This window comes from Chlorocebus sabaeus, chromosome 15 (assembly GCF_047675955.1).
Source record: "Chlorocebus sabaeus isolate Y175 chromosome 15, mChlSab1.0.hap1, whole genome shotgun sequence".
NCBI classification, from domain to species: Eukaryota; Metazoa; Chordata; class Mammalia; order Primates; family Cercopithecidae; genus Chlorocebus; species Chlorocebus sabaeus.
This window is the reverse complement of record NC_132918.1, coordinates 71,145,686-71,169,450: the sequence shown is the minus strand read 5'-3', so window position 1 is coordinate 71,169,450 and position 23,765 is coordinate 71,145,686. Positions and strand designations below refer to the sequence as shown.

Here is a 23,765-nt window from a genome sequence, read left to right as displayed (position 1 = left end):
TAAGACCCCATCTCTTCATAAAAAAAAAATAGCCAGGTGTGGTGTCTTGCCTGTAGTCCTAGCTACTTCAGAGGCTGAGGCAGGAGGATTGCTGAGCCCAGGAGTTCTAAGCAGCAATGAGCTTTGATAGTGCCATTGCACTCCAGCCAGAGTGACAGAGCAAGACTTTGTTTTTTAAAAAACAAAACAAACTATATGAGAACTGATGTGTATTTTATAAGAATTTTTAAACAATTGTGAAAGAAGGAAGAAACTAGAAAATTCACCCAGAGAAAGACCGAGCATGTAGAGATCTGAAAGCTGTAAGGAAAAGAATAGATTAAAATAGCTCAAGCAGTTTTGAACCAGTAGGTTATATCATCCTGGTGGTACTGACATGTTTATCACCCTGTGAAATACATTGAGTGTCAGGAAAAGATGCCTCATTTATCTAAAAGTAGCTTTGATAAATGTAGGATTATCTTATAGTTCAGTTTTCTTAAGTGATAAGAAAGAGAGACTCACTTGTAACACAGTGTAGAAGTTGAAGCCAGGAATGCTGAATGTTCTGCAGCACTCAAGGAAACTCCACTAAGAAAAGGTCCCACGTGTTAATGGTGCTGAGACTGAGAAACCCTAATCTAATACACAGAATAAAGAGTTGAGAATAAAATTTTCTTTGTATTTAACAACCATCCGTGATTCTCAAATTACATACAGTAAAGAACAATGTTTTTGTTTTAATTTCCAATCCCTTATGGACCAATAACTTGTAAAATACACTGAAAATTTCATGGCAGTATCAAATTGCTATATACCGAACATTCCATTTCTGTACTTCTTGCTTCATTTTTATGCCCTTGTAAACAAACAAAAGATTTCTGTACTTCTTGCATATGGGTAGCAAATAATTTGTAGATTAGCACCAATCTGTGGACATTTTGAATAGCACTATTTAGAGCTTTTGTCTCTGAATATTCTGTAATAAACTTACATGATTTTTGAAATTAGGGAAAAGTTTAAAAACATTCATTGAGTATTTATGACATTTGGCAATAGGTAGTTGACTGGTGAAAAACAAATGCAAAATTTGTTAAAACTTATAAAATTAAAATATTTGCTTTTTGGTTTTGTTTTTATGTCAGAATATCTACGGAACATGTGTAGATAGGACAAAGTTGATAAGTCATTTGCTAGCATTTGCCTACTCACCATACCATACCCCAGGCTGATGGCTTCTTATGGAAGTACATCTTCCTGTGGATCCCAGACACTGCCTCAGAATCCTCCTTAACATAGTACTTAAAGAAGTCCTATCACTTTAAGGCAGTTGGTGTCAGATATGAAAGTTATCATCCTAAACTATGTTCTGAGAGTCTTTTGTATATAATACTGTCTTTATCTTAACCTTATGTTCTTTTAATGTTTTTTTTCAAACAATTCTTCTGATTTATCAAAGTAATTAAAAATCTCAAACCAAAACTTTTCATATGCTGGTTTCTTGTCTCAAGTATGCTATTCAAAATCTTAATTATGGTAAAAGAAATTTGTATCTTCCTTTTATTGCTGTACTGTGTTGAGAATGTGTCTTGGGCCAGGTACGGTGGCTCATGCCTGTAATCCCCAGCACTTTGGGAGGCCGAGGCGGGTGGATCACCTGAGGTTAGGAGTTCGAGACCAGCCTGGCTGACATGGTAAAACCCCGTCTCTACTTAAAAAATGCAAAACTTAGCCAGGAGCGGTGGCGCGCCCCTGTAATCCCAGCTACTTGGGAGGCTCAAGTGGGAGAATTGCTTGTACCCAGGAGGCAGAGGCTGTAGTGAGCCGAGGTTACACCACTGCACTCTAGCTTGGGCAACAGAGCGAGACCCCCTCTCAAAAAAAAAAGAATGTATTTTAAACTGAAGGGAGACCCCCCCACCTCAAAAAAAAAAAGTACCTTAAACTTAACAGCACAGAATGTAACTTACTGTTTTCACTTACAGTAAGAGCAATCACTGATTTAGGGAAGGAAGAAAATCAAGTGACTATAAAGGTATACCTGGGTCATGTGTGTCGAAAGTAAAGTCTTTGAAGAACCATGACCTGTTTTGTTTGTTTTGTTTTGTTTTGTTTTTTTGGAGACAGAGTCTTGCTCTGTTGCCCAGGCTGGAGTGCAATGGCACAATCTCAGCTCACTGCAACATCCGCCTCCCAGGTTCAAGCGACTCTCCTACCTCCTACCAAGTAGCTGGGACTACAGGTGTGCACCACCACGCCCAGCTAATTTTTGTATTTTTAGTAGAGACAGGGTTTCACCATGTTGGCTTGGATGGTCTCAGTCTCTTGACCTCGTGATCCACCAGCCTCGGCCTCCCAAAGTGATGGAATTACAGGTATGAGCCACTGCACCCAGCCGTGATCTGTTTTTATATAACTTTTTAGTTTCTTTCATTCATTTCACGAATATTTGTTAACCACCATCTATGTGCCAGGAACCATTCTATATGATGAAGATTCATCAGAACAAAACAGATAAAATTTTTTGCCCCTGTTCAGAGATTACATGGATTTTTTTTTAAACAGCCTAAAAGACTCATTAAGGTGTCTAGACTTAACAGCACCGAATTAATATGTCACATGGATTTTCTTTGTGGCAGCATTAATATTATGAGGTGTGAAATTAAACAGTGAGGTGGTGCTAGATGTGTACTGAAGTAAGAGTCACAAAATTGAACTACTTTTCCAGACTGCTTCCTATTTATTTGAAGTTCAAGCCTATGCTACCATGTAGGAATGTAGCCAGTATAAAATATTAAAAGGAATACAAAAACACTATGAAAAATATAAATTACTATATATAATCAAACTTTTGTTTTTTGTCAGAAACCCTAATGATGAAAAATATAGATCTATCCGGATTGGAAACACAGCTTTTTCTACTAGACTCTTGCCTGTCAGAGGTGCTGTTGAATGTTTATTTGAAATGGGCTTTGAAGAGGTAAGTATGTTCGAGGATTTCCTCTCCCCTCTTCACGCACAAAGCAGTCATTATCATGTTGGTGAATAATTGTTTGAATAAGATAATGTTTTTTATTTATCATTTTGGGAATCAGTAGAAATAGTTGTTTCTTCACTGATTGGACATTTAAAAATCACAGCAAGTATAGTTTAAAATTTCAGTAAAGTGTAACAACGCTCCACAGAGAAATTCTTACGAGTCTCAATTCTTGAGAATAAGGGAGGGTCAAACATGCAACCCCAGGACCAAATGTGGTTCACTTTAGGCTTTTAGCAAAAACCTGATTTGTGAGCACACGTGAATACTAATAGATCTAGCTACCTGTTTCTAGTAGGAAATGAAAAGAGTCTGAAGTAAACAGAAAAACTGAGTTCAGTTGCCACACAGAAGGGGTTTCTTCTGTGACAGGAGAGGAGTCTCGGTATGTTTTTTTGTTTACTTCAAACGAATATTTTGGTGTTACCTTTTGGAATCTTGTGGTGTAGTTTAATTTTATGACACATTGAAAGTAGTTATTAAGATTCTGAATTTTCTTTATGTTTATATCCTTAACTAGTTCTCCTTTGTAGAGTGTTGAAAGAATTTGAACAGGTTACAGAGACTCAGTAGTCAGTAGTAGTTAGAATAGGCAATCGTAGAAATTGTTAAAGAGATATGCTGAGCTCCTATGTAAGATTCCATTTCCTTCGTGCCTCTCTGCTTCCCTCCCCAGGTTCCATTTCAGTCCCTGAAGTAACAGTAGTGAACAAAGTAGTAGATATAATCCCATCTCACGTGGAGCTTACATTTCTAATAGTTTAAACAGCCAGTAGATGTGAAAACAAGATGAGTGCAAAGAAGAAAATAAGACCAGGTAATAGAATAAAAAGTACTTTGCATGGCAGGCAGTGGTCAGGGAAGGCCTCTCTGAGGAGATGACATTTGAGCTGTGACTTGAAACATCTCAGGTACCTGAAACTCTTAAGTAAGTGTATTTCAGACAGAAGGATTAATGTGTGTAAAGGATTTCCTGCAGGAGTAACCGTGAAACAGAAATAAGCTGCATAGGGAGGCAGAGACCAGGACACGTGGGGTCTTGAGGACTGCGGCAAAAGACTTAGACTTTATTCTAGGTGAGATGAGAAGCCATTGGGAAATATTTTTTTTTTTTTTTTTGAGATGGAGTTTCGCTCTTGTTGCCCAGGCTGGAGGGCAATGATGCAATCTCGGCTCACCATAACCTCCGCCTCCTGGGTTCAAGCAATTCTCCTGCCTCAGCCTCCCAAGTAGCTGAGATTATAGGCATATGCCACCAAGCCTGGCTAATTTTGTATTTTTAGTAGAGATGGGGTTTCTCCATGTTGGTCAGGTTGGTCTCGAACTCCTGACCTCAGGTGATCTGCCCGCCTTGGCCTCCCAAAGTACTGGGATTACAGGCGTGAGCCACTGTGCCCAGTCTGGAAAGTTTTAAGTAGGGAAAAATATTTTTGAAGATTATTCCAGCTTGCTGTAAAGAGAATTCTTGGAGGTGGTGGGATGGGGACAAGGGACGAAGCAGGGAGACCAGTTAGAAAGCTTATTATGTTAGTCTAAATAAGAAATGGTAGTGGTTTGTGTAAGGTCCATGAAGGCAGGGCTTTTTGTCATTTCTGTTCCTTGTGTTGCTAGCTCCTGGAACAATGCTGGTACATTAGAAATGTTAGGCACTCAATAAAGATTTGTTGAATTAAGTACTGATGGTGGAGATGGAGAGAAGATGGATCCAGGATTTCTTTTTGTGGCAGAATCAACAGGACTTGCTCGTGATTTAGATGTAAGATATAAGGGAAAGGAAGGAATCAGGGACTTATCTATGTTTTGGTTTAAGCAGCTAATTGGATGGGAGTATCATTATTTGAGATAGAGAACCCTTAGAGGGTAGCAGGTTTTAAGGGAGAAACCACCACCTGTCTTTGGACAATTGTGATTAATTTGCTGTCAAATATTCAAGTAGAGATATCAAGCAGTTGGATATATGAGTTTACAACCCCAAAGGAGAGACTAGGCTGGGGATATAAATTACGGTGTCATCTGATTGTGGATGATACACAGGCGTCTTAACATAAAGAATTTAAAATTCCTTGTTCAAGGAAGTGCCAGTTTTCAAGATTCAAATTAGTTGGGAAAATTGAGTAAATGACAACTGAAGGCTTTACCCATTTCTCATGTTGAAGTGTCACATATTTAATAGAATTAGATTTGTCTTTCATTCAGCAAATATTTGAGTGCCAAGTGGGATAGCCAGCCATTCCAGTTTGCTCAGTACTGTCCTGGTTTTAGCAGTGAAAGTCCCACATCCCAGAAAACCCCTCAGTCTCAGGCAAACCAGTGTTGGTCACTCCAGTGCCAAATAACAGGCCACACTGAGACTTGTAGTAGTATTTGATGCAAATGGAGTCACAATTTCAGAAAAGATTAACAGGTTTTGATATGACTAATTTATACTTAAAGTTTCTGTTTGGCTTTAGACATCACACCTCAGGACTTGTTTGAAGTAAATGTTTTATCAGCGTGGCTAAGTTTAGGAAGAACTAATAGTGCTGAAACTGAACTCTACCACCAAAAAGAAATTTAGTGGGCTTTTTAAAGAATAATTATATGGATACATAATAGTTGTACATTATGGGGTGCAGGTGATATTTTGATGCAAGCATACAAATGTGTAATGATCAAATCTGAGTAAGTGGAATATCCATGATCTGAAGCATTTATCATCTCTTTGTGTTAGAAACATTCAAAATTCTGTCTTCTAGCTATTTTGAAATATACAATGAATTATTCTTAACCATAGTCACCCTATTGTGCTGTAGAACACGAGAAATTATTCCTCCTATTTAACTATAATTTTGTACCCATTAACCAATCTCTTTCTATTGCCCAGTCCCTTCTGTCCCTCCAAGACTCTGGTAACTCCATTCCACTCTTCTTTATTTTTTTAAATTTGTATTTAATTTTGTAATATATTTTTACAATCACTCTTTTATTCTATGGGATCAATTGTTTTAGCTCCCACATATGAGTGAGAATATGTGGTATTTGTCTTTCTGAATCTGGCTTGCTTAACATAAGGTCCATCCATTTCCATCCATGTTGATGAAAATGACAGGATTTTGTTCTTTTTTATGGTGGAATAATATTCCATTGTGTATATATACCACATATTCTTTATCCATTTATCTGTTGATGGACAATTAGGTTAATTCCATATCTTGGCTATTGTGAATAGTGCTGTAGTAAACGTAGGAATGCAGATATCTCCTCAATATGCTGATTTTGGAAACTGGTGGATAGGAGACAGGACTAACTTGCAGCTCCCAATTGGACTGACAGAACAGTGCCTGGAAACTCACATCGTGAACTTTTGCTCTGAGAATTACCACAGGAACATTCCAGGAAAACCAAAAGAATTCACAGATCTTTTGAAAAAAGCAGCTTGCTGCTGCAAATTCCATGAGACAGGAAAATCTGTGAGTGCCTGAAGTGTGAGAGGGGGAAGGTCCACTGGGGAACCGGAAAATCCAGATCATGGGAGAAGGGTTTAACTTTACCTAGAGCTGAAATGAATTTAGAGAGCTGAGCAAAATACAAAAGTAGAACAAGTGGCGAGAAGAGCCTGCAGACACTCCTGGCCACTAAGGAGGCCATTTCTGACTTTATCTCACAGGGGTCCTTGGGGAGGGCTGCCAGTGGAATTGGGGAAAGACCACAGGGAGAATGAAACTTGCAGCTGAACACGAATTTTCCTGGACTGGGGAGTATAGGGGAGGCGGCAAAGAGGAAATGCAGATACAAGCACAGAAGCCAAAGCAGACGGAGAGGGGTGAAGCCTGAAAGCCCTGATTGCTTTCTCAGTGGGGAGACTTGTAGCCTGGGGCAAAATCTCAGCGCTGCGCACACTGCCTGGATATAAACATGGTGCTATGGGTGGCTCATGGTGGGAGTGAGACTGGCCCTTCTGGCTGCGTGGGAGCACGGTAAGGCCTGTTACTGCTGGCTTTCCCTCACTTCCCTGGTAACCTGTATGACGCAGCAGAGACAGCCATAATCTCCCTGGGAACATAACTCCATTGGCCTGAGAACCACACCCCTATCCCCCACAGCGGCCACAACAAGCCCAACCCAAAGAGAGTCTGAACTCAGACACGCCTAACCCTGCCTTCACCTGCTGGTCTTTCTCAACCCATCCTAGTAACTGAAGAGAAAAGACATAATCTCTTGGGAACTCTATGGCCCCACCCACCACCTGAGAAACCCAAATGCTTATCCAGGCAACCCTAAGGCAAGCTTATATCCTCTTGATACTACCGTAGCTGATGCTGTCTTGAAAGCATCACCTCCTGGCTGAGCATCACTTCCTTTCCAAGAAAGGAAAAAACAACAGCTGATTCCACCACCTGTAACATCCTGGCTAACCAGAGGTCCTGAGTCTGACCACATGACAGCTTTACTGCCAGCACACCTGGAATTCGAGAAAACCAACACACTAAACAAAACTACAACCAAGGTCCCACACAGAGTCTACTTCACTCCCCTGCCACCTCCATCAGAGTAGGAACTGATGTCTATGACTGAGACTTGAAGACAGATCACATCAAAGGACTCTTTGCAGACACTCTCTAATACCAGTTCAGAGCCCAGTAGCTCTAATGGGTCGCTAGACCCAGAGGAGCAATAACAATCACTGCAGTCCAGCTCTCAGGAAGCCCCATTCCTAGAGGAAGGGAAGAGCACCACATCAAGGGACCACCCTGTGGGGCAAAAGAATCTGAACAGCAGCCCTTGAGCCCCAGATCTTTCGTCTGACATAGTCTATACCTAAATGAGAAGGAACCAGAAAAACAATTCTGGTAATATGACAAAACAGGGTTCTTTAACATCCCCAAAAGGTCACACTAGCGTAGTAGCAATGGATCCAAACCAAGAAGAAATCTCTGAATTGCCAGAAAAAGAATTCAGAAGGTCAATTATTAGGTTACTCAAGGAGACACCAGAGAAAGATTAATACCAACTGAAAAAGATTTAAAGAGTGATACATGATATGGATGAAAAAAAATCTCCAGAGAAATAAATAGTATAAATAAAAAACAATTACAGCTTCTGGAAGTGAAGAACACACCTAGGGAAATACAAAATACGTTGGAAAGTTTCAACAGTGGAATTGAACAAGTAGAAGAAGAGAACTTCAGAGCTCAAAGATAAGGCTTTTGTATTAACCCAATCCAACAAAGACAAAAAAGAATTTAAAAAATGATCAAAGCCCCAAGGAAGTTTGGGATTATGTTAAACGACCAAACCCAAGAATAATTAGTGTTCTAGAGGAAGAAAATACATCTAAACATTTGGAAAACATAATTGAGGGAATTGTTGAGGAAAACTTATCTGGCCTTGCTAGAGATCTACGTATCCAAATACAAGGAGCCCAAAGAACACCTGGGAAATTCATCTCAAAAAGATCATCACCTAGGCACATAGTCCTCAGGTCATCTAAAGTCAAGACAAAGGAAATAATCTTACAAGCCCTTAGGCAAAAGCATCAGATAACCTATAAAGGAAAACCTATCAGATTAACAGCACATTTCTCAGTAGAAACCCTATAAGCTAGAAGGGATTGGGGTCCTATCTTTAGCCTCTTTAAATAAAATAATTGTTAGCCAAGAATTTTGCATCCCGCAAAACTAAGCTTCATAAATGAAGGAAAGATAGTCTTTTTCAGACAAATGCCAAGAGAATTTGCCACTACCAAGCTAGCACTACAAGAACTGCTAAAAAGGAGCTCTAAATCTTGAAATAAAACCTTGAAATACCAAAATATAACCTCCTTAAAGCATAAATCTCACAGATCCTATAAAACAATAAATAACATGATGAAAAAAACCAGAAAACAAAGTATTCACACAACAACTAGCATGATCACTAGAATAGTACCTCACATCTCAGTACTAACATTGAATATCAGTGGCCTAAATGCTCCACAGAATGGCAGAATGAATAAGAATTTACCAACCAAGTATTCTCTGTCTCCAAGAGACTCACTTAATGCGTAAAGACTAACATAAACTTAAAGGGGTGAAAAAATATATTCCATGCAAAAAGCCAGCAGGAGTAGCTATTCTTATACAAAACAGACTCCAAAGCAACAGTTAAGAAAAGACGAAGAAGGGCATTATATAATGATAAAAGGCCTAGTTCAACAGGAAAATATTACAGTCCTAAATATGTATGCACCTAACACTGGAGCTCCCAAATTTATAAAACAATTGCTGCTAGACCTAAGAAATGAGATCGACGACAACACAATAATAGTGGAGACTTCAGTACTCACTGACAGCACTAGACAGGTCTGCAAAATTCACATAGAAGGGACATACTTTAAGGTAATCAAAGCTGTGTATGACTGACTCACAGCCAACAGTATACTGAATAGGGAAAAGCAGAAAGCATTCCCCCTGAGAACCAGAATAAGACAAGGATGCCCACTTTCACCACATCTATTCAACATAGTGCTAGAAGTCCTAGCCAGAGCAGTCTTGTCTGACTTGGTAAACAGGAATAAACTGTTGCTGTTTGCTGATGATATGATCGTGTACCTGGAAAACCCTAAAGACTCATCCAAAAAGCTCCTAGAGCTGATAAATGAATTCAGTAAAGTTTCAGGATACAAAATTAATGTACCCAAATCAGTAGCACTATTTGTGCACCACAGCGACCAAGCTGAGAATCAAGAACTCCTTTTATAATAGCTGCAATAACATAAAATAAAATACTTAGGAATATACCTAACCAAGCACGTGAAAGACCTCTACAAGGAAAACTACAAAACATTGCTGAAGGAAATCATAGACAACACAAACAAATGGAAACACATCGCATACTCATGGAAGGGTAGAATCAATACTGTGAAAATGACCATACTACCAAAAGCAGTCTCCAAATTCAGTGCCATTCCCATCAAAATTCCATCATCATTTTCCATAGAACTAGAAAAAACAGTCCTAAAATTTTTAAAAGCAGCCTACATAGCCAAAACAAGACTAAACAAAAAACAAATCTGGACAAATCACATTACTTGACCTCAAACTATACTACAAGACTGTAGTCAACAAAACAGCATGGTACTGGCATAAAAATAGGCACATAGACTAATATAATAGAATAAATAACTCAGAAATTAAAGCCAAATACTTACAGCCAACTGATCTTCAAAACATAAAGTGGGAAAAGAACATCTATTCAGTGGTGCGGGGATAAATGGCAAGCCACATGTAGAAGATTGAAACTGGATCCTCATCTCTTACCTTATACAAAAATCAACTGGAGCTGTATGAAAGACTTACATCTAAGACCTGGAACCATAAAAAATTCTAGAAGATAACATCATAAAAACCTGTTTAGACATTGGCTTAGATGAAGACTTCATGACCAAGAACCCAAAAGCAAATGCAATAAAAACAAAGATAAATAGATGGAGCTTATACTGAAAAGCTTCTGCACAGCTAAAATAATCAGCAGAGTTAACAGACAACACACAGAATGGGAGAAAATCTTCACAAACTAGGCATCTGACAAAGGACTAATATCTAGAATCTAGAAGGAACTCAAATCAGCAAGAAAAAAAATCCCATCAAAAAGTTGGCTAAGGACATGAATAGACAGTTCTCAAAAGATATGCAAATGGCCAATAAACATATGAAAAAACGTTCAACATCTTTATCAGGGAAATCAAATCAAAACCACAGTGTGACACCACCTTACTCCTGCAAGAATGGCCATAATTAAAAAGTCAAAAAATAACAGATGTTGGTGAAAACTTTTACACTGTTGGTGGGAATGTAAACTAGTGTGACCCCTATGGAAAACAGCGTGGAGAGTCCTTAAAGAACTAAAAGTAGATCTGCCATTTGATCCAGCAATTCCTGTACTTGCATATCTACCCAGAGGAAAAGAAGTCATATGAAAAAGACACTTGCACATGCATGTTTATAGTAGCACAATTTGCTATTGCAAAAATATGGAATCAATTCATCGGTCAACAAGTGGATGAAGAAAATGTGGAGGCCAGGCCATAGTGGCTCATGGCTGTAATCCTAGCACTTTGGGAGGTCATTGTGGGTGGATCACTCAAGGTCAGGAGTTCAAGACCACCCTGGCCAACATGGTGAAATCCCATCTCTACTAAAAATACAAAAATTTGCTAGGCATGGTGGTGGACACTTGTAGTCCCAGCTACTCGGGAGGCTGAGGGGAGAATCACTTGAACCCGGGAGGCAGAGGTTGCAGTGAGCTGAGATCGTGCCATTGCACTCCCACTTGAGTGACAAGAGCAAAACTCTGTCTCAAACAAAAAAGTGGAATACTGTGGATACTACTCAGCTATAAAAAAAAGAATGAAATAATGGCATTTGCAACCTGAATGGCATCAACAACCTGAATGGAATTGGAGACCATTATTCTAAGTGAGGTAACTCAGGAATGGAAAACCAAACATTATATGTTCTCACTTATAAGTGGGAGCTAAGCTATGTGGACACAGAGGCCTAAGAACCATACAGTGGACTTTGGGGACTTGGAGAGGAGAAAAGTAGGAAGGGTGCGAGGGATAAAAGACTATACATTTAGTCGGGCATAAGTGCATCAAAACCTCAGAAATCACCACTAAAGAAATTATCCATGTAACCAGACACCAATCCCTTCCCCAAAAACCTATTGAAATAAAAAAATAGAATTAAAAAAAATTAAAAATGCTTAAAAATTAAGCATAAGAATTTTTTTTAAATTAAAGGTCATTAAAAAATGGTTACTTTTTTTGGATATGCGCCTAGCAATACGATTAGTGAATCATATGGTAGTTCTATTTTTAGTTTTTTTGAGGAACCTTCATACTCTTTTTCTTAGTTTACATACTAATTTGTATTCCCACTAACAATGTATAAAAGATTATTTGCTCTAGATCCTTGAGAAATCGCCACACTGTTTCCACAATGGTTGAACTAGTTTACAGTCCCACCAACAGTGTAAAAATGTTCCTATTTCTCCACATCCCCTCCAGCACCTGTTGTTTCCTGATTTTTTAATGATTGCCATTCTAACTGGTGTGAGATGGTATCTCATTGTGGTTTTGATTTGCATTTCTCTGATGGCGAGTGATGATGAGCATTTTTTCATGTGTCTCTTGGCTGTATGAATGTCTTCTTTTGAGAAGTGTCTGTTCATATTGTTTGCCCACTTTTTGATGGGGTTGTTTTTTTCTTGTAAATTTGATTGAGTTCTTTATAGGTTCTGGATATTAGCCCCTTGTCAGATGAGTAGATTGCAAAAATTTTCTCCCATTCTGTAGGTTGCCTGTTCACTCTGATGGTAGTTTCTTTTGCTGTGCAGAAGCTCTTTAGTTTAATTAGATCCCATTTGTCAATTTTGGGTTTTGTTGCCATTGCTTTTGGTGTTTTAGACGTCAAGTCCTTGCCCATGCCTATGTCCTGAATGGTATTACCTAGGTTTTCTTCTAGGGTTTTTATGGTTTTAGGTCTAACATTTAAGTCTCTAATCCATCTTGAATTAATTTTCGTATAAGGAGTAAAGAAAGGATCCAGTTTCAGCTTTCTACTTATGGCTAGCCAATTTTCCCAATACCACTTATTAAATAGGGAATCCTTTCCCTATTTCTTGTTTTTGTCAGGTTTGTCAAAGATCAGATGGCTGTAGATGTGTAGTATTATTTCTGAGGGCTCTGTTCTGTTCCATTGGTCTATATCTCTGTTTTGGTACCAGTACCATGCTGTTTTGGTTACTGTAGCCTTGTAATATAGTTTGAAGTCAGGTAGCATGATGCCTCCAGCTTTTTTCTTTTGGCTTAGGATTGTCTTGGCAATGCTGGCTCTTTTTTGGTTCCATATGAACTGTAAAGCAGTTTTTTCCAGTTCTGTGGAGAAAGTCATTGGTAGCTTAATGGGGATGGCATTGAATCTATAAATTACCTTGGGCAGTATGGCCATTTTCACAATATTGATTCTTCCTCTCAGTGAGCATGGTATATTCTTCCATTTGTTTGTGTCCTCTTTTATTTCACTGAGCAGTGGTTTGTAGTTCTCCTTGAAGAGGTCCTTTACATCCCTTGTAAGTTGGATTCCTAGGTATTTTATTCTCTTTGAAGCTATTGTGAATGGGAGTTCATTCACAAGAAATACCATTTGACCCAGCCATCCCATTACTGGGGATATACCCAAAGGATTATAAGTCATGCTGCTATAAAGACACATGCACACGTATGTTTATTGCGGCACTATTCACAATAGCAAAGACTTGGAATCAACCCAAATGTCCATTAGTGACAGACTGGATTAAGAAAATGTGGCACATATAAACCATGGAATACTATGCAGCCATAAAAAAGGATGTTTGTGTCCTTTGTAGGGACATGGATGCAGCTGGAAACCATCATTCTCAGCAAACTATCGCAAGAACAGAAAACCAAATACCACATGTTCTCACTCATAGGTGGGAATTGAATAGTGAGATCACTTGGACACAGGAAGGGGAACATCACACTCCGGGTCCTATTGTGGGGATGAGGGAGGGGAGAGGGATAGCATTAGGAGATATACCTAATGTAAATGACGAGTTAATGGGTACAGCACACCAACATGGCACGTGTATACATATGTAACAAACCTGCACGTTGTGCACATGTACCCTAGAACTTAAAGTATAATAATAAAAAAAAATTCAAAAAAAAAGAAAAAGATTCTTTGCATCCTTGCCCGCATTTATTTTCTGTCTTTTTGATAATAACTATTTTAACTGGAGTGAGATAATATCTCATTATGGTTTTGATTTTCATTTCTCTGATAATTAGTGATGTTGAGCTTTTTTTTCATATACCCGTTAGACAATGGTATGTCTTCCTTTGAGAAATGTCTATTCAGATCTTTTGCTCATTTTTATTTTTATTTTTAATTATTATTTTTTGAAACAGAGTCCCACTTTGTTGCCCAGGCTGGAGAGCAGTGGCACAATCTCAGCTTACTGCAGCCTTTACCTCTCAAATTCAAGTGATTCTCCTGCCTCAGCCTCCTGAGTAGCTGGGACTGCAGGTTCACGCCACCTTGCCCGACTAATTCTTTTGTATTTTTTGTAGAGATGGGATTTCACCATGTTGGCCAGACTGGTCTCGAACTTCTGACCTCAAGTGATCCACCTACCTCGATCTCACAAAGTGCTGGTATTACAGGCGTGAGCCACTGTGCTGGCCTCTTTTGCTCATCTTTAAATGAGATTTGTTTTTTGCTATTAAGTTGTTTCGGTTCCTTTTGTATCCTGGTTCTTAATCCCTTGTCATTTGACTAGTTTGCACATATTTTCTTTCACTTTCTAGTTTGTCTCTTCACATTGTTTGTTCTTTCCTTTGCTGTGCATAAACTTTTTAATTTGATGTGATACCTTTTGTCAATTTTTGCTTTTGTTGTCTGTGCTATTAAAGTCTTACTCATGAGGCCGGGCGTGGTGGCTCACGCCTGTAATCCCAGCACTTCGGGAGGCCGAAGTGGGCGGATCACGAGGTCAGGAGATTGAGAACATGTCTAACACGGTGAAACCCCGTCTCTACTAAAAATACAAAAAGCCGGGCGTGGTGGTGGGCACCTGTAGTCCCAGCTACTCAGGAGGCTGAGGCAGGAGAATGGAGGTTACAGTGAGCCAAGATCGCACCACTGCGCTCCAACCTGGGCGACAGAGCAAGACTCTGCTTCAAAAAAAAAAAAAAAGTCTTACTGATGAAATCTTTGCCCAGACTAATTTCCTGAAGTGTTTTCCCAGTATTTTCTTCTAGTAGTCTTATAGTTTAAGGTTATAGTTTAAGGTCTTACACTTAAGTCTCTAATTCATCTTTTTTTTTTAGATGGAGTTTCGCCTCTTGTTGCCCTGGCTGGAGTGCAGTGGCACAATCATCACTCACTGCAGCCTCTGCCAAGTTCAAGCGATTCTCCTGCCTCAGTCTCCCGAGTAACTGGGATTACAGGTGTCCACCACCATGCCCAGCTAGTGTTTTTTTTTTTTTTTTTTTTTGCTAGAGACAGGGTTTCACCATGTTGGCCAGGCTGGTCTTGAACTCCTGACCTCAGGTGATCCACTCACCTCGGCCTCCCAAAGTTCTTGGATTACAGGCGTGAGCCACCGTGCCTGGCCCATCTTTTTTTTTTTTTTTTTGAGATGGAGTCTTGCTCTGTCACCCAGGCTGGAGTGTAGTGGTGTGATCCTAGCTCACTGCAACTACCGCCTCTGGGGTTCAAGTGATTGTCTTGCCTCAGCCTCCCGAGTAGCTAGGATTGATTACAGGCGCCTACCACCACGCCCGGCTAATTTTTGTAGTTTTAGTAGAGACGGGGTTTTGCCATGTTGGCCAGGCTGGTCTCGAACTCCCTGCCTCAAGCGATCCACCTGCCTCAGCCTCCCAAAATGCTGGGATTATAGGCGTGAGCCACAGCGCCCAGCCTCTAATCCATCTTGATTTGATTTTTTTATATGGTAAGATATAGATGGGTTCTGGTTTCATTCCTTTGCGTATGGATATCTGATTTTCCCAGCGTGGTGGGCTTTTGAAAATGGAGTATGAACCTAAGACATATCCCAAAATTTTCAACTATGTTAAAATTCTGGTTACTTTTAGGCCCACTTGTCTCTGAGGCTGCATTCTTTTTTATGACAGTTTCTGAGAGTGATGTTGAAATGAAAAAGATTGGGTTCCAAATGGATATGTGACCCTACAGTTTATCTCAGTGAAGTAGTTTTCCACTAGGAGCCATACCTGCCCCCTCCACCTGCACCTCTTTCTTCCACCTGTTGAAGATGAGAATGGGAAATTTGCTAGGGCAGTTTGGTTGTTTTGTTGACTGGATGATATTTTCAGCATTTAGTGGTCAGGGTCAGGTTTGCTAACTATCCTGTAGTAAGAATTGTCTCAACAAAAATTCCTTGAGAAACAAATTTGTTAAATACTAGAATTTTTTTTGATTTCTCTTTTTTTTTTTTTTCTTTTTTTTGAGACGGAGTCTAGTTCTGTCACCCAGGCTGAAGTGCAGTGGCATGATCTCAGCTCACTGCAACCTCCGCCTCCTGGGTTCAAGCGATTCTCCTGCCTCAGTCTCCCAAGTAACTGGAATTATAGGCACCCCCCAGCCAATTTTTGTATTTTTAGTAGAGACGGGTTTCACTGTGCTGACCAGGCTGGTCTCAAACCCCTGACCTCGTGATTTGCCCGCCTCAGCCTCCCAAAGTGCTGGGATTACAGGCGTGAGCCACTGCGTTCGGCCTTTTTTTGTTGTTGTTTTGTTTTGTCTTTTGAGACAAAGTCTCGTTCTCGTCCCCCAGACTGGAGTGCGATAGCGCTATCTTGACTAACTGCAACTTCCGTCTCCTGGGTTCAAGTGATTCTCCTGCCTTGGCCCCCTGAGTAGCCAGGATTATAGGCGGCTGTCACCACGCCTGGCTAATTTTTGTACTTTTAGTAGAGACGGGGTTTCACCATGTTGGCCAGGCTGGTCTAGAACTCCTGACCTCAGGTGATCCACCTGCCTCAGTCTCCCAAAGTGCAGGGATTACAGGCGTGAGCCACTGCGTCTGGCCTCTTTTTGATTTCTTAAAATGTTATTACATCTAGTGCATTAAGCTTATAATTTTGTCCATTTATGAAAATTAACAGTGCTGTTGGTTAAATATTTTGATATAGACACTTTGACGATAATTATATCTTCTTTTAGGGCTGGTTGTAAGGAGATTGAAGGGAAGGGAGCATGGCATGAGCAGCATTTCTGTCTTAATGGGGCCCTCTCTGAGTTGTGGACGGAGACCTACATCTAAATAACCTGTCATGCTCTTTTTCCTTCTCTGTCCATGAAGTTATTTGCCTTTCTCAGTGCTGTTCCAGTAACAGTATGAGATCAGATGCCTCCATATTTGGTTTTAAACCAGATGTCTGGTTTCTCTTCCTAGGCCTCCTCCTAGATGTAAGAAGATTCTTTCTAATGTTGAAAAAGCATTGTGTTACAATTTTTGGCAGTCATCTAATCGTTACAGTTGTACAAATGTTCTCTGCTCATTCCCTTCAACTATTTGTTTAAGCTCGTGGGTTTCGTTCGGTCTCTGTTCAGTCGAAGATGGAGTCAGTTATAGTATAACAATTAAGGTCATGGAGTCTGAATCCCTGCTCTGCCAGTTATTCTGTGGCTTCGAGCAGGTTGTTTAACTTCCCCAAGCCTTTGTATTTTCATATAATAAGCGAGTATTGGCCAGGCGCAGTGGCTCACGCCTGTAATTCCAGCACTTTGGAAGGCTGAGGTGGGCAGATCACATGAAGTCAGGAGTTTGAGACCAGCCTGACCAACATGGTGAAACCTTGTCTCTACTAAAAAATACAAAAATTAGCCAGGCGTGGTGGCGCATGTAATCCCAGCTACTCGGAAAGCTGAGGCAGGAGAATCGCTTGAGCCCGGGAGGCAGAGGTTGCAGTGAGCCAAGATCGTACCACTGCACTCCAGACTGGGCAATAAGAGCGAAACTATCTCAAAAAAAAAAAAAAAAAAAAAAGTATTAATCTAATACGTACTTTTCAGGGTAGTTGTTAGTATTACTTGAGATAATGTGTTTAAAACGCTTAGCATTTTGCTTTGGGAGGCTGAGGTAGGAGGATCATTTGAGGTTAGGAGTTTGAGACCAGCCTGGGCAAAAGAGTAAGATCCCTGTCTCTCCAAAAAATAAAAAAATCATCCAGGTGTGGTGGCATACACCTGTAGTCCTATCTACTGGGAGGCTGAGGATGGAAGATTGCTTGAGCCCAGGAGTTTGAGGTTATAGCTTTGATCAGTCCACTGCACTCCAGCCTAAGTGACAGAGGGAGACCCTGCCTCAAAGAAAAAAAACCCTAGCATGGTACCTAGAACACACGAAGATAATACATTGTAGTTGTCTTTGTTATAGCAATTATGAGTCATACATGGAGCTTGCTGGTCTATTCCAGCTTTTTAAAAAGGATTCAGATGAAATTGACTTTCATGTCATTGAGTAATGTCTTGTTCAGTTGATTCCTATAGGTCTGCCGTCACCAGGGAAATTCAGTAATATTGTTGATATTGGAGTTTAATTTAAATGCTCATGATCTGCAGGTCTGTGTGTACTGCATGCTGTAGCAACTTTTTTTTTTTTTGAGACTGAGCCCGCTCTGTCACCTAGGCTGGAGTACAGTGGTGTGATCTTAGCTCATTGCAACCTCTGCCTTCCAGGTTTGAGCAATTCTCCTGCCTCAGCCTCCCAAGTAGCTGTGATTATGGACACCTGCCACCACACCCGGCTCATTTTTGTATTTTTGGTGGAGACAGGGTTTTTGCCATGTTGGCCAGGCTGGTCTCGAACCCCTGACTTCAGGTAATTCACCCATCTGGGCCTCCCAAAGTGCTGGGATTACAGGCATGAGCCACCATGCCCAGCTGCAACTTTTTATCTCATTTGCAGTTGGAGAAATTACTGTTTTAACATTGTTTGTTCTCAATATCCAGAAATTTGATTGAATACATTGTCATTTCATTTCACCTTGTTTCTTGTTTTGTAATTTACTGTTTTATATTATAGAATTTGTTGTAGCATTTTATTTTAAAGCATTCTCAGCGTATTTATAGGTATTCTTTAAATGAATCATTACTCAAAGACATGGTTTTTATTTTTTTTGTTTTACTCGGATTACTTTTACTGTTAACCATCCATACTTTTGGATTGACTATCAGGGTGTACTTTTTGTTACCTTGGAAAAATTAGTGGACCCCATACACAGACTTCTAATCATGTAGCTATTCTTTAAAGACTCAGATTAACAAGATTCAAAGGTTGTTAGATAACTTCTTATTGGTTTTATGTGACCCGGGATTCTTTTGTGTGGCTGTATCTCTACTGTCATTATTATTTCATAGGGAATTTCATAGAGAGTACTAGTATCATATACTGTTGCAGAGAGGATAGGAATATACATTTTTGCAACCGTTATGAGGCTGTCTGACTTATTGTTTCTAGAAGATCAAATATTTTTTCCTGAAGGTCCTTTGAACCACATTAAATAGGCTAAAGATTAAATGCCCAAAAGGAGATAAATTTTTAAATAATTTTCTGGTTTATGTTTAAGCATTATTTACCTTAGACTGTATTTAAAAATAACAATAGTGGTAAGAAAACAGTATGGTTTTAGAAACATGCATTCTATACTATTGGTTTCATTATACATCTCTCTCTTTGTGTGTATGTGTGTATGCACAAAAGAATGACTGCATAAAGCAAAGGTTCACATTTTTTCTAATTTTATAAATTCCAGGGAGAAACACATCTCATCTTTCCTAAAAAAGCTTCAGTGGAGCAGCTGCAAAAAATTCGTGACCTGATTGCCATAGAGAGAAGTAGCAGATTGGATGGCTCAAATAAGAGCCACAAAGTAGAGTCATCTCAGCAACCTGCAGCCAGTACCCAGCTTCCTACAACATCGTCTTCAAATCCCAGTGGGTTAAACCAGCACACAAGGAACCGTCAAGGGCAGTCACCAGATCCACCATCTGCTTCAACGGTAATGTTAGAATTAAACCTTCTTTAACTGTTTCTTTCAAAATGTTGAAATAGCAAAAGCTTTGGAATGTGTTATGATTTATTCCTCAATTTATGCCCCATATTTTATTCTTGATTCTTATAACTTTAAAACATCCAAATTTCTTCAGCTCTTTAAAAAATTGTCAAATTTCCTCTACTACATTAATACTTCTGATCTAAATTATACCTGCTGCCATTCACTGTGGGGTTATTTCCAACAACACAGCCATTATCAATACCTTAATTCAATAAAAAAGCTTCTTTAGGTTTAAGGTAATTAAGAATGCATTAATTTAATGATAGTGGATGCTAGCAAATTAGTGAAATTTTGTTATTGGTATACACCATATATGTACTTGTGAAGAACTAAAGTCAAACTTACAGGCATTCTTGATAAACCAAAATGATTCCATTTGATAGGAAATTACCCTGTTTACAAAAATCCCTTTTGACCAAGGTCCTTACGTATTCTTCTCCTAAGTTTTTACTGTCAGAAAAATTCTTGTGATAGTTCTGTAAGTCTAACAAGCACCTCAATGGATTTTTATGCCCCCTGAGATCATGTGCATTCCAGTTTGAATACCTTAGGTCTTCATCAGTTTTGCAGTTAAGGTTGGTACAGTTACAGAAGCTCACTTAACATCCTTCTTGGTTTTTAACACCTTTTCTTAGGAGTTTTCCAATTACAGTGTTAGAATATATCTTTTAAGATTTCCTACTTTATCTTTTTAATTGCAGTATTATAGTTTAAAATGCACATAGCGCAAAAAGTTTGCAAACATTTTTTTTTTTACAAAGTATCTCTTTCCTGGGCTAAGTAGTATTTTGTTAGTGGTCTGGCTCAGGAAAGCCATTCACATTTTCTGAATCTTCTTTAAACTCTTTTTTTTGTGTGTGTGTGGAGACAGAGTCTCATTCTGTCCAGGCTGTAGTGCAGTGGCACAATCTTGGCTCACTGCAACCTCTGCCTCCCAGGTTCAAGTGATTCTTGTGCCTCAGCCTCCTGAGTTGCTGGAACTACAGGCACACATCATTCCTCCTGGCTCATTTTTGCTTTTTTTTTTTTCTTTTTGAGATGGAGTTTCACTCTTGTTGCCCAGGCTAGAGTGCAATGGTGTGATCTTGGCTCACTGCAATCCCCCCGTCCCGGGTTCAAGAGATTCTCTAGCCTCCGCCTCCCGAGTAGCTGGGATTACAGGCACCCACCACCACACCTGGCTAACTTTTTGTATTTTCAGTAGAGACGGGGTTTCTCCATGTGTGCCAGGCTGGTCTCGAACTCCTGACCTCAAGTGATCCATCTGCCTTGGCCTCCCAAAGTGCTGGGATTACAGGCATGAGCCGCCTCACCCAGCCCTTTTTCTTTTTAGTTCTTAACCTTACAATTCAGATATAGTTCCAGGTCTTTAAAATCCTGTCAGTCACCAGAAAGCCTCTAAACACTACACTAAAAACAGAATGTCATTCTATTGGCAAAACACATTCTAGTGTAGAAGAAAGTAAACTTTCTCAAAGATGTATGCTATTAATAGGCTAGTATATATCAATTCTTACTACTCTAGTCTTTCAGACAAAATATCTTCTGTATTTCTTAAAGAAGTTGAGAGAAATTAGAATGAATCTTGTTTTTCATAGACAACTCTTGGTTATTTGTGGATCACTTGAATATATGTATTATTTAAAAGTGTTTTGTTAATTATGCTTTTATCATTAGTTGCTATACTACAGAATTTGACAGTTTTCTTCTACCTTGCCCATTTTGAGTGGAGATACTGAGAATTAAAATGTACCAAAGTCAGGGAGCCAGAGAGATAGTTTTTAAAGCATTTGACCTGTGTATAAACTGGATAAATCCTAGTGAATTTATAACTGTTTTTTTTGTTTTGTTTTGTTTTGTTTTGTTTGTGTTTTTTTGGTTAAAGCTATATCAAGTAAAATGTTGATGTATAAGTCAAGATGATGGTCACTGATGTTGACATTTGCTAGTAAGCTTTTAATATACAAAATACTGGAATATATTGATGCTGAGTAAATGATGATAGTGGTGGTGATTATTAGAAAGTTAATCTTGCTACTTTTTCTGGGCATTTTATGTTAATAGAATTATGTAGTATGTAATCTTTTATTTCTGGCTTTTACTTTGTGTAACATTTTGAAATTCTTCATATTGTAGGCTATATCAGTATTTTGTTCCTTTTTATTGTTGAATAATATTCCATTTTAAGGATATGCCACATATTGTTTCCATTCATCAGTTGATGGACATTTGGGTTGTTTCCCATGTTTGCCTATTATGAATAATGCTGCTGTGAACATTCACATACAAATTTTTGTGTAGACATGTGTTTTTATTTCTCTTGAGTAGATTCCTAGGAGTGGAACCACTGGGTTGTATGGTAAGTTTATGTTTGTTTTTAAGAAATTACCAAGCTGTTTTCCAAAATTGTACCATTTTACCTTCTCATCAGAAATATGTGAGGCTTCCAGTTTCTTAGTATCCTCACCAACTATTGTTACTGTCTTTTTTAGTACACCCATTTTAGTGGTGGTTAAGTAGTATTTCATTTTGATTTTAATTTGCATTTCCCTAATGACTTAATTGATTTTCAAACTTGCTGGTTGTACATGCTAAGTGTTTAGTGTTCCTAATGGAAGTAACTTTCTGATAATCCTTTATTTTTATACAGTTGCCTTCCAAAGGCAGATTCAAAACAGCAAGGACAATTTTTCAATGCCATGGTACCTCAGAATGTTAGAAGCATTGTTTCCAGCTTCACAACTTTATCTAGGTTAAAGATGTGATTCTGAAGTATAATATGCTTAAAATATACAGTCAGTACTTTTTACTCAGCTAATCTAAATGTATGCTTTTATTTAGCACATGACTACTTTGAGTATGTATATGAAATTGGTAGGAACTTTTCATCAACTCTTTATCACTCCAGAAATTACTACCAATTTATATGTGGGTATGTGTTTATTTAAACCAATTATCATAATTTGTGATTATTTCATTGAAATTATAAAAGTCATATATTATCAGATAATGATAAATAATAAAATGAACTAGTTAATTTTAAAACTAATTTTATCTCATAGAGTAACAATAAGGCAACCTCTTAGTCTTAGTCTGGATCTATGTGCGAGCTTTTTTTTTTTTTTTTTGAGACGGAGTTTCTCTCTTGTTGCCCAGGCTGGAGTGCAATGGTGTAATCTCAGCTCACAGCAACATCCGCCTCCTGGGTTCAAGTGATTCTCCTGCCTCAGCCTCCCTAGTAGTTGGGATTACAGGCATGTGCCACCATGCCCAGCTATTATCAATACCTTAATTCAATACCTTAATTCAATATTTTTAGTAGAGACAGGGTTTCTCCATGTTGGTCAGGCTGGTCTTGAACTCCTGACCTCAGGTGATCCGCCCGCCTTGGCCTCCCAAAGTGCTGGGTTATAGGCGTGAGCCACTGCGCCCAGCCTATGTGCGAGCTTTGTAAGAGAAGAAACCTATTTGAACATAAGATTTAAACATCCACTTTCTTTTTCATGAACCTACCACTCTTAAAAGTTAACTAATACTAATACCTACATGCCCTTTGATGGGGGATTACATTGTATCCTTATATCAGCATACTTAGGGTCTGTTAAAAATGAAGATGTGGTCTGTTTTGACATGAAAAACATTATTATATGGAGAAAAGGTAAACTAAGAATTCCAAAATTAAACAGCATATGTTGTCTGTATATGTGTAATATTTTGATTTTTCTTATTAGAAACATACACACACACACACATATATATGTGTATATATATGTTCATTTTTTTAAAGGTTTGGAAGGCCATACACAGACATCTTAACCATAATGTACTCTGAGTGATGAAATTATGGGTGCTTTCATATTATTTATACTATTCAGTATTTTCTGAAGCAACATGTATTACCTTTATAAATAGAAAAGTTTTTCTTTAAATAAGTTTACTGAAGTCACAAGTTGATTAAAACATATTTGAAATAACAGAACTTTTATGTCTAAAAACAGGTTTTAAATTTTAAGGCCTCAAAGGGTTGCATAAAATTAAAGAGAGGACAAGTAGGCTCAAGCCTTGATTTTGTGTGTGTGTGTGTGTGTGTGTGTGTGTGTGTGTGTGTTTTAACTAAAGAAG

General features: G+C 38.8%; 1 protein-coding gene across 3 annotated transcripts in view; it reads left to right on the top strand.

The window, feature by feature from the left end:
- The window catches only part of NGLY1 (N-glycanase 1), a 67,342-nt gene that overhangs the window by 2,871 nt on the left and 40,706 nt on the right, over positions 1-23,765 (top strand). For all 3 annotated transcript variants that reach the window (XM_008009302.3, XM_008009301.3, XM_008009300.3), the window contains exons 2-3: positions 2,845-2,959; positions 19,341-19,586. In XM_008009302.3, coding sequence (XP_008007493.2) covers positions 2,845-2,959; positions 19,341-19,586 — 361 coding nt within the window. The remainder of the gene's footprint in view (positions 1-2,844; positions 2,960-19,340; positions 19,587-23,765) is intronic.